Genomic DNA, 11,690 nt, shown 5'->3' on the forward strand with positions numbered 1-11,690 from the left:
GATCAGTTCTTATCGGTTGAGTTTATAAACAGGTGAACGCAGATTTGCCCAAGACTTGTAAGCAAAAACACCTCAAGCATTGTACGTTGTTGGCTAGACAAAATAAGCCATATTCCTTTATTTACTTTTATGATTTTAAGTGTAGGTTTACAACGATATCCGTAGGGTAGGGTAATTTTATAACAAATTGTACGCATCTATAATATGTCACACAACGTCCGGCTCGATAGTGATTGAAATTCCCAGAAGCGCTACTTTCGTCTCGCTCCCATGGGCAATGTAAGAGTTTACGTTCTAGCAAAACAACCACTACAGGAACATTGAACAAGCCGATAGGAAATGCGCCGGATCCGCCAGAAAAGGAATATCGTGTTGTTCTGGTGACACTTCCGTGGTACACTAGTGTCTGCTGCTCGTGCTGTATTGAACCGTATCGGCGCTGCAGCGTTTACCTGCTGGCTGGTCAATTGTGTAGTTCCTCGGCCAAGAACGCCCGCAGCATATGATCCAGCTCCCCCATCACGTATTCCTCTGGCAGAGGCAACCGTTCGAGGGCTCCGCGCATTAACGCACTGCCGCTGATCTGAGGATCGTCCATGAAGAACGTCCGTACAAAGTAGGCCAGACGGTGCGAAATTTCACTCTGCAGCAGCACGTGCTTCGGAGTCGGACACGGGAACATTTTGATGACCGAACATAGATCGGACAGCTTCGGCTTCAGCTCCTCCAACTGTTGCTCCACCATTGCGTCGTCGATTGTGTCCTTTATCAACTCGAACTGCACGGTGAAAAGATGACGAAAAATCCGTTAGTTGTGTTCATTCTCTCTAGGAAATTTACGGTCAGATTTACCTTTTCGTTGAGTTCAATGAAATCCGACAGAATCTGGCCCTTGGTAGCCCAGCTTGATATCTGTTTCGGGTTCTCAATGGCATCCAGCATTCCCTTTAGCTGTGCAATTTTATCTGCATGGAAAAGGGAAAGAAAATTTATTTTACTGCATATCACGGGAGCTCACCAGTTGACCACTCTCGTCACTTCTCTTACCGTTCATCACCAACTCCGGTGCAAGATGAAGCAAGATAACCTCGTGCGCCAGAGACCACTGTTTCGCTTGCAAGAGATAGTGTGCCTGTTGTCTATAGTCGAACATTGAGCCTGCCTTCACGGCCTTTGCCCAGTGGATCCACTTCTCCGGTATTCCCAGCTCCTTGATGATAAAGCGCTCTTGGGTCAGATAGTCCTCGTCGTCATCGAGCTGAACGTGACGGTAAAGGAGCTGTTGCACCGTCAGCTCTCGGCGTGCCTGATCCTGCAGGTGCAACAATACGAACACGGACCATTGCCAAAGACCGTAGCTTTCGAGCTGATTGGCAAACGCAACGTGTAGCTGACTGCGCGAAAACTCCGAACAGTGGCGATAACCGAGCGTTTCGAGTGCCTGCAGCAGCAACCAGCTGAGCCGATAGTCCGTCGGATCGGCCGTGTGTGAGGCCGGATTGAGCAGCGGTTCCAGTGGATGGCTGCGCCGCGAGTACAGTTTTAACAAGTGGAAGCGCACGTCACGTACGGCCCGATCACCGCTTCCTGCGTTGGGCTGAAAACGTCTCGTGTACGGTGGCACCGGCGGAAGGGTGTAGAAATCGGTGGACTCAAACGAATGCTCGTACCCGATCAGAGCATCGGTAATGGAGGCGGTCGGTGTGGAAAGATACCACAGGTGCATGGCGAGTGACTTCATCCAGTCGACACTTTCGAACAGATTGATTGCTCCATGCGACGATGACATCACCGGAACGCCGGCGATCGCCATAAACACCTGCAACCGGCGTGGATCGATGAATCGGTCGGCTTCTGAGTCTTGCCAGGCGCACAGTTGCCGCTGCAGCAACTGCCGGACGGCCGGACCCCCTGAAATCTGGGCTATCAACAGTGCCAGCTGCAGGTCGTTGTTCTCGAAGGCCAAATCGCACGCTTCTAGCACCTTATGGGTGCGAATCAACTCGAGCAACTGGTCGAGATAGTCACGCTTTTCCGCCTGCTTGCGTTCTTTCTGTGACCGATCGGTGACGACGCGTTCGATCCACTCGGAGAACAGATCCCGCCGGAACATGGTGCTAAGATGAGCCCCATCTTCTACACCCTCCAGCTCCTCACGGGCTCCCCACAGCGCCACCAGCAGCGACCAAACGTCAGCGCACAGCTCATCATATTCAGTGCCGGTCGATTCGTGCAGCGATCGCGCCTGCTCGCAATGATCCTCCAGATTGCTATACTTGCCACCTGCCACCAGCATCGGACAATCAGTGTTACCATCCGCCACCGAACGGTGCTCCACGTGGCGTAACTGCACGCGCAAGTGACACTCAATCGACAGGTGGAAATCGAGTGCATCGAGGGTGACGGACGGGGCCGCCGTCGACTGCAAGCGAAGCACTTGGAGTGCGGCTGGTGAGTAATCCTCACGGCCACGGCCACGGAAGAACTTCATCGCCGAATCGATACTTATGACGGACGATTCGGAAGACTGGCCACCGGTGCCTGTGACACTGGCGAGGCAATGGCTCAGCTCGGAGCAATTGTTGCGCGTGTTTAGCAGCACCATAGACGAACCGTTTGCCCAGCCGACCTTGAACTTACGCCCGTGGAAGAAAGCCAGATTGGACTTGTTGGCCAAAAATCGTTGGAGAATCGATTTCGAAAGCGGTATCACGACGTTCATCGGTTGAAGAGTTTCGATGCGCGGTTCAATCAACAACGGCAACGATAGTGGTCCGACGGGTCGTGGTATCGGCGGAAGTGCTACTACCTTCGTGCCGCCAACTGCCCGCTGTGACAGTTTATGTGCCGTCTGTAGAGAGCTTTCCACACTTCCGGTGGACTCTCCATCCACCTGGATTGTTTTCGCTGTGGATGTTTTTAACAAGCTCCCGGGTGTAAAGCCGATGGTCGACAATCCTTCTGCGTGAAGCAACGAGTGCTTGTTGTAACGATCCACGCCGCTACCGAACGAAATAGAGTCGTTGGGAGTCGGTTTGCTTATCGCACCATAGAGGCTTTGTAACAACAGTCCACCGGATCCACCCGTGGAGCGACTTCCACCGCCACCACCAGGCACAATCTGGTCCGGGCTGTCGCGGCCCTCGTCGAATTCATCGTCGCCAAAGAACGATGCCTTCATCAACTGTATCTTGTGCGGATCGGTGCCCATCTCCAGTGCAATAGCGGCCGTCGGGCTAGTTGTTGTGTCGTTGTGAGCGGTATAGTTTCCATTCTCATCATCCACCAGTGTTGTGTACCGTGGCGGACTGGGATCGTCCTCGAACGCTTCATGGCGCCGAGTACCGTTATCATCATCCGTTACATTCCGACGACGATCACTCAATGCATTACTGTTTTGCTCAGTTGTTGATTGAGACGTCGGCGAGGTTCCCGGTGTTTGTTGAGTTTTACTACGCTGCTGCTGCTGTGGCTGCTGCCATTGCTGCTTCGGTGTCGTTTTCACATTCTTCACCTTGGTCATCATTTTTAACTTCTTCGGATCAACCTGCCCCGCATCTTCGTCATCACTGTCGCTCAGACCGTACTTTGAGAAATGCTCCACCTTGAACACCCAGCTGCCAGTGTCCGGGCGGTACTCGAGAAAGCGTGTATCATGCTTGTCGCACACGCGGCGCAGTTTGGCCTCGTAGTCCATTAGCGCCAACCGCTGCGGATCCTTGATCGGTTCGTGCAGCGACTTGTCGTGAGGCCACACTTGATCCAGCGTAATTTGGGCCTTCCGATTTAACCCACTGCCCACGGGCGGTTTGTTCTCGTCATCCGGGTAGATAATAACTTCTTTGTGGCGAAAATGAACAATCTCATCCAGATTGAGGCCAGCCACATCGATCGGCTCGTTGAAGTACACATTTCCGTAGCCCTTGCGACCGATGGTAAAATTCGCCACAATGCATCGTCCTTCGTCGTCCATCAGTTGGGCGATTTCATCCAACGACGGAATCGTATAGTACCTGCGTTCGGATCAATGTTTTATAGTGTTAAGTTTGCAAATATTTTGGCCAATTAAAAAGAAGCACGTAATCTTAATGACGAAAGTGATAACTAAGCTTTTCAACTGGCTTACCCTGTGCGACGAAGCACAATTCCCGTCGGATGTGGTTCCGCATCCTCTACGAGTGCTGGCACCGAAGTGGACAAATCCGTGCCTATCCCTCCTCCGAGGCTCGTCTCGTTCAGGAACGAACGGTTTGATATGAAACTTTCATTCGCGGTTTGATTGTTGCCCGTCGCTGCTGATGTTGGCGATGTGCCAGATAGCCCTCTGGAACCTCCTTTTGCGGCGGGGTCTGTTTCACCGATCGAGATTGATTCTACAAAAGACCAAACGCATCAGTTTACCGCTCTTATGAACAACGTTCAATCCACTTACCTTCTCGAATAGTACCCGGTGACAATGAGGATGGTTTCTCGTTACGATTATTCGACACCGATGCAAACTCTTTGATAGTGTTGTCCAGCACCGATTCCGAGAGGCGCGGATTACTGCTTTGCTGTTGACGCACCTTATCCAGCACGTTCGATTGGAGCCACGAAACGCGCCGATTGCCGTCGTTTTGCTGCTTGGCGCTTTCTGCCGGATTTGTCGGAATCTGATTGCGGAATGACTCTTCCGCCACGCGATAGCCCGAGGTAGATCGACCATAGATCATGGTAGGGGAGTTTGCCACATCCGTGACGGTCGAACCATCAACGGCTTCGCTCTCCGGAATTACGATCGTGGGCTTCACCGACCTCGGCTTGATGATCAATCGCTTCGCGTTTGGTTTGAGCGTGAAACTGTCCTCAAGTGTGCTATCGTACTCTTCCAGGCCGTCGAAGATGGACTTTTTCAGCTGCGCCGCACCTAGAGGTTTCACCTTCACGCGGTCGGCCGACCCGGAACGGGAGCTTACTTTGAAGTGATAGTTGGACCCCTCGAGGATCGCTTTCTGGGCCGACGGGTTGGTCGGCTTGAGCGAGTCCTCCGTCGGACCGGCCAGTGGTTTGATACCCTTGAAAATGGGATTGTCACCGTACGGGGAGGTTGCCATTGCCAGGATTTGTTGATGAATTGGCACTGCTTGCTGCCCTGTTGGTGAGGTTGTTATTCCAATACCTCCTATGCCCACCGTGCCGCCTATTCCGCCGGTTCCAAATGACGAACCCATGCCCAAGGATCCGAACGCACCGCCTGTTGCTCCGAGTGTTGACGTGTTGCCAAACAGGGAAGTCCCGGTACCGAGACCGCCCGGTTTGTTGGCTGTGTTTCCAAAGAGTGAAGTTGTACCGGTGCCGAACGTAAGTCCTCCGCCTGTTCCCAGCCCACCGGCGGGTGCCGTAGATCCTAACCCAAACGCTGGTGCTGCCGGTTTGTTGAACGAACTGCCGAAAAATGAGCCTCCTGTTCCGGTTGTATTGGTGTTTGTTCCAAACCCGAACGACGGCGCACTGGAAGTAGCATTCTGCCCGAACGTGGTGCCGCCCAGGGTGCCGAATGTATTGGCTGGTTTGGCTCCAAACAGTGTCGAACCGGCTGGCTGATTGGTTTGCGTGTTGCTTCCAAAGCTGAAACTGGTGCCCGTTGACGGTGCAAGCGTACCGAATGCACCCGTAGCGGGTGCTGCACCAGCTGTACCAGCCCCGGAAAAGAGGCCTCCTGGTTGGGTGGCCGTATTTTGCGTACCAAATCCACCGAAGGCTGAAGTTTGACCGAAAGTGTTGGTGGCTGGTGCAGCCGTTTGTCCGAACAGCCCGGTGCCTGTAGCACCGAAAGTCGGTTTGTTCGCTCCGAGGCCACCGAGCGTCGAGGTGGTCGATTGAGCGAAACCAAAACCGGGGGCCGAAGTAGCCGGTGCATTTCCGAATGGTTTGCCAAAGGTACTGCCTGCTGTCGTACCGAAGGGTGGGGTCGTAGTCGCACCGAACGTGTTCGTCGACGTTCCGAAGAGACCTCCGGTTGCAGGGGCAGCCGCATTCTGTCCGAACAGTCCACTCGTCTGTTGCGTTGTTGTACCAAACAGTCCAGTGGTCTGAGCACCACCACCGAATAACCCACCCCCCGGTGCACCCGCCTGCGGTCCCTTCCGATTAGCGACGTAATCCTCGAAGCGGAGTTCCTCGACCGATTTGTTTTCATAGTCTTTCATGAACGTGATGCAGTGTTGCTTCGTATTGATGGTGGTCGTGGTGCCGTTCTTGACCAGAGTGTCCGTACCGTGTGTTTGCTGATACTTAGCCACCGCCGTTCCATTTCCACCGGCAACAACGGTGGCCGCACCGAATGCCGGTTTAGCGGCACCGAACAAGCCCCCACTCTGGGTGTTCTGACCAAAGAAACCGGAAGTTGTTGTTTGGCTAGTACTCGCCTGTCCAAAAAGAGACGACTGCGTGCTTGTTTGGCCAAACCCAAAGCCCGCCGGTTTAGCCGCACCAAACGAAGTGTTGTTGTTGTTTCCAAACAGTGACGTGTTGGCGGCGGTGTTGTTCTGAGTGCCAAACAGTGACGTTGTTTGTGGTTGTTGTTGACCAAAAGCTACAAGAGTCGAGTAAACGAATGGGATTGAATGAGCGACGAAAACCGATTCTTAAACATCCACAAATCGAAAAAACGAAAAACACATTGTTTCGCAATAAACAGACACGTGACATCACGGATGCATCTATGACGTCACGCGCCTTCATTTATTACGACGCAATTTCATCGTTCATGCCGAGCCACCTTCCACTCGTCTACTTACCACTAAACCCTGGTTGAGCGGCTGTTGCACCACCAAAGGTTGGGGCGTTGCTGGTACTAGCGCCAAACAGACCCCCAGCGGGTTGGGTTGGGCCAAACAGTGATGTCGTTGGTTGCTGGCCAAACGTCGGAGTCGCTCCGAATGCACCGGTCGTCACTGGTTTGCTGAAAGCGGTCGTTTGCCCAAACGGACTGGTGGCGGCGGGGTTACTGCCGAATGTTCCAAATCCAGTATTGGCATTCGGTTGCCCAAACCCCCCGGCCTTAGCGCCGAACATGGTGCAGGTATAATATCACGAACGAAACCAACAGAGAATTGAATTGTCCGGTACGGCGAATGTTGCACTTCTAGCACTTGCTCTTTGACCGCAAAATACAACGCGCCAACATAACCTCACTGGACAGCAGCAGAACAAACGCTTTATTTAGAGTTGTTTCGCGTGCGGCCCCAAACCAAACTGTCGTGTTGCTTGCACTGTTTCAGGAACACACTATGCCTCACAAAATAGGGAGGTTCGATCGCTTTGGGGGCCGTATTTTAACAGTATTATACACTAATTTTGCACAGCATTTCAGACGTCGCAGTGTGTGAGCAAGCGAAAGTTTTCATTGCTTTAGCGCCCTTCGACGAAGCTGTCAAACGCTTTCGAGCAGAGCCATTCGTGCAGTTCCAATCGAGCTGTGACCCTGCGCTTTGTTTCTAGGAATCGTTTAAACGTTCAAACGGTTATTTGAGAATTGAACAGAATCCCGAAAATGTTGGTTGAATATCTTTTTATTGATTTGATCGTGCCATTCATAAGCTCAGGTAAAAGATACCTTTTCGTAGTCTAAATCTAGAAAGAATTGCATTTGCTCGGTTTTCGTTCAATATGAATTATTAATAACCGCACCTGACTTTATCGTTCGTGTTCAAGTACACACGATTAATTGAAGCTTATCCTTAGGACCGTATTAAACTGAAGTGCTGCTTGTGCGAGGCACATTCTTGGCTTAATCCTATCCGCCACGCTTATCAATTCACTTTGTCAGCTTCGATAATCCGCTCGATGACATCGTCATACAGCAATTTGCGGACATCCTTTGCCATAAGAAAGTCCAAATGGTTAAACAGCTTGTGATTCACCTGGATATTTTGGCGTAAATTAGGCAACCGTGCAGCAAGATTGTTGACGTCCTTGGGAGCCGCCAGGTAATCGTTTAACCCGTAGTACAGTACAACGGGAGTTGTAACTTTCGTCAGATTGTACTCCGGGGGCGATAGTTTACCGTAGGTTAGGTAATTTTTTACTTTTCCAAAATCATACTTCCGGAAGCGCTTCGAGCGAACCTCTTGGGCGTAGTGAACTAACTGCATCGTTGCTGAACCAGCCGGCGTGTGACCGAACAGAATCGGAACCATGGCAGGATCAAGCTGCGTAGGATCGCAACCACTAAGTAGGAAGAGCAGATGAATACACAGGTTGTTTGGTGACGAAGTTGGGCAGATGCGTTTGGCAATCTCGTGCAGAATTGGCATGTTGGGCATAAACTCCCCGATTCCAAACAGATTCATTAGGATGTCCAGAGTGTTGAGAAACTTGGCCATCAGCAGTAGTAATGGGCTTTTCATGTGCTCCATGAATGCGACCGGCGCCATTGCTTGCATCTGTACTACCTTATCGTTATATTCCGGTCTGCTGGACGCCATCACGAAGAACGCCGTCGTTCCCTGAGAGTGGCCAACGTAGTGTAATCGGGGTTGCTGTGTTTGTTCGAGAATGTAATCGATTGTGGCCGGAAGGTCATGGTATCCGATCTCGTGCCAGGAAAACTCCCAAAATGTTGGCCACACTGGACTAAGACTGTCGTGATCACGTGAGTATCGGTTGCCGCGAGCGTTTCCCATCCAGACATCGTATCCACGATCCGCCAAAAGGTATCCAAGCGCATTTTCCGGACCGATCATTACCCAGTCCGCAGAGCTGCACAGAAGACCATGCATCAGCAGAACGACTGTGGCATTCGGACGATCACTTTTTATGCGGTGCAGCATCAACCGGTATCCATCCTCGGTCTTGACTGGATGCTCTTCGACTGCGTACCCGTATTTGTTTATCAACTCGGGAACGGTTAGCCGACCATCTTCACTGTCCACTTGAAATCTAATTTTATCCGATGGCGCAGCGCTCGCGTGCAGCACCATATAAATCGACACCAATAGGACGACACACGCTAAGTTGTGTTTGCGGTATGACCGCCTAAGCGACTCCATAACGGGATGGTTGCTGAACCGACACTGTACCTTTGGTCGCTCATATCGCGATCCTTTAAAGGGTACTCCGGCCGGTATCGTAGATTAGTTAATACCAGAAAAGTGCAATCACATCTAAGTGGCATTATATTGCGGTTCAGTCCACTGATCCGGCACTTCATACTGAAACTAAAGCTTCGGAAAAGATAGTCCAAAGATAGCCGAACAAAATTGCGAAAAATCCACTTGTTCTGGTAGGTCTATGAAAAACATAAATAACGGAAGCCACGGCACGCGCCGCAATCTTAAGACAAAATCCGAGGAACACGTGTGCTCGCATTAAGCATTAATAAAACTGAAAATTCTTCAATGTATGGCGGGATTGCATACTTTTAGGGAATTACTCAGCACTAATTTTTTTATTTTTTTAATACGCCACAGTCCGTCCATCTACAATAAAGAGACGACTATAAATTTCATGTTTTTCGTATCTTTTTCATGTTTTTATCTGCTTATATTTCAGTACGTCACGTTCAGTACGTTATTCTATGTATTTAAATTCAATGGTAGAATACTTTACGATTCGTCTTCTTTACATTACATTTTATAGCTTAGAGCTTCGTACTGTTAATGCATAACGTATTATATGTAGCTTATTATTAAAGTATTTCGCGCCATTTTACTGTATACATTATTTCACTGTTGAAGTTATTTTCCATAATTCTCTGTTTCTGGGGTACAACCTAAACCTTATTCAAGAAATTCTGTAAAACATATTGAAATATATCGAGCGATATATCGATTGTAAAACTATAGTTAACATTTTATCGCTCCCTTACTCAATCATAATCGGTTGAATGTGCACAGAGTGTTTGCATATATGCGATCCTAATGTATGAATCAATCTTGTATTCGACATTCGATATTCATATTAATTTTGATTTTGTCATTCTGGGAAGCCCCTTAATGGACCAAACCATTATAATTAAAAATATTTAGTTTTCAAATATAACCATTAATGTAGAATGTGACCGAACTCGCGATAGTATTTCCAGGCCAAGCTTTTCCAGGTTACAGTTGGGACCGGCCAGGCCATGGTACCGATCGAGTCAGTCTACTTCATGCAGATGATCTGAATCAGTTTTTTGCTGATTAGTTTCTAGCCGTTCTGGAAGAAGGATTAAGATTTGAAATTAATAATAATGGCTTTCCATTTCACCTCGCGCTCTAACAGTGAAATGGGAATGCGCAGCACGAAGAAGAAATGGAGAAGAGATCTGATGATGCCATGCCAGAATCGGTTTAACATTCGTTACTTGATGACAAAAGTTTCGACCCTGAATGGTACAATCACAATTTAAGCACAACAGTAATTGAAAAAACAAACTGTGTTCATGGACAACTGCAACCATTCTCGAATAACGTTTCGAAGTTTATATTATTTTTGAATATTAAAACTTAAAAAAACTGGTTGAAATTCACTTCGACTTTTCATGGATGTTTTGACTGCTTATGACCCGTCGCGTATATGATATAGAATGGGATGGTCAATTTTAAGGGAGATATGCAAAAATCCTTTCTTTAGAATCATTTCAACAAAATATGCATTGGTTAATTTAAGTAAAAAAATATATTGCATATTATACTTCATTTTAGAATTAGTATGAATAATGAACTTGCTTTAGTTTGAAATCACTCGAAGATTTCCAAGATCACAGCAAGATTTTACTTAGAAGATATTAGTAAAAATGAACTGTTTAATAAGTTCACCCGAAAGACATACTTGACGGGTTTATGTAATTATAAAAGTGGGCGACTGATGCTTGTTGAACGAACTTTCACTAACATTGTAAAATGGATGGAAACGAAGAAAAATGTATATCACAAAACGTTCGTTAATCACGAAGCTGATTCTGATAATTTTAAATAAAGAAATAGGTTGAATCAACTACTTTTCCAGATGTACTTGAGTTTTTAATCGTATAGTAAGAAGGGCTTGATATTACTTTTGAATATGCAATAAAGGTTTTCTTGGCATTTGCTATCATTTGAACACTTATAAATAGTTGCAAACCCTGTACGATTTGAATAAAAATTTCCACGTTTGTCACTTCGAGCCATGATGTTTGCCAACAATTGGAAGCCGTAATACATGATTTAGGACATTGAAAAATCTTGGAATATTTACATGAAAGCAGTACCCAAATTATTGAAAAACACAGATATTTTAACAGTTAATCTATTTCATAAAAGTAATACGACATTTTACTAGTCGCTCACTAATATTTAATACCAATAATTTGCAACACAAAAGTACCAAAGTCAATAGCAACACAGAACCGAAGACACCATGGGCTCACAAAATATGAGAGAAAAATACGAGCGTATACTTTACGGCGGTTTCAAACGAAGCGTTTATCATGTTTTGTTGGAGCTAACTGTAAACACTGTGTTTCATGCGTTTACATGCGGTATATTGAAGACAAAACGATCACACAAAGAAAAGGAAAACTTTACTTGGCCCGAACCAACTAATACGATTTACAAATTTCACTCACACTGAAGTATATTAAACTGCATCTGCTTCGTCGTACCATCAACTTACAATAATTTAAAAAAACTACTGAGTGAATATTATTATTAACTACTGTTCAATAATAATATTCACGTATATTCATA

General features: G+C 47.8%; 2 protein-coding genes across 2 annotated transcripts; both read right to left on the bottom strand.

The window, feature by feature from the left end:
* Positions 1–109: 109 nt before the first annotated feature.
* Positions 110–7,056, bottom strand: LOC131208590 (nuclear pore complex protein Nup98-Nup96). The gene is made up of 6 exons (XM_058201388.1): positions 6,780–7,056; positions 4,433–6,574; positions 4,127–4,373; positions 1,048–4,013; positions 853–965; positions 110–778 (listed from the first exon to the last, which is right to left on the bottom strand). The coding sequence occupies exons 1-6, from the start codon at positions 7,054–7,056 to the stop codon at positions 464–466; spliced, it is 6,060 nt and encodes a 2,019-aa protein (XP_058057371.1). The 3' UTR covers positions 110–463.
* Positions 7,057–7,555: 499 nt separating this feature from the next.
* Positions 7,556–9,040, bottom strand: LOC131209593 (lipase 3-like). Its single transcript, XM_058202694.1, has one exon. It carries the CDS (start codon positions 9,030–9,032, stop codon positions 7,794–7,796), a length of 1,239 nt encoding a protein of 412 aa, XP_058058677.1. The 5' UTR covers positions 9,033–9,040; the 3' UTR covers positions 7,556–7,793.
* Positions 9,041–11,690: the final 2,650 nt, after the last annotated feature.

This window comes from Anopheles bellator, chromosome 2, assembly GCF_943735745.2.
Source record: "Anopheles bellator chromosome 2, idAnoBellAS_SP24_06.2, whole genome shotgun sequence".
NCBI classification, from domain to species: Eukaryota; Metazoa; Arthropoda; class Insecta; order Diptera; family Culicidae; genus Anopheles; species Anopheles bellator.

What these genes read in the sequence shown, in the direction of transcription:
- LOC131209593 (XM_058202694.1), bottom strand. Translation starts at nt 9,032, where the DNA reads ATGGAGTCGCTTAGGCGGTCATACCGCAAACACAACTTAGCGTGTGTC.
- LOC131208590 (XM_058201388.1), bottom strand. Translation starts at nt 7,056, where the DNA reads ATGTTCGGCGCTAAGGCCGGGGGGTTTGGGCAACCGAATGCCAATACT. An exon ending in CGCTCAACCAGGGTTTAGTG is followed by an intron (nt 6,575 to 6,779) that starts GTAAGTAGACGA and finishes CGACTCTTGTAG; the next exon opens with CTTTTGGTCAACAACAACCA. An exon ending in TCATTGAACTCAACGAAAAG is followed by an intron (nt 779 to 852) that starts GTAAATCTGACC and finishes TTCACCGTGCAG; the next exon opens with TTCGAGTTGATAAAGGACAC.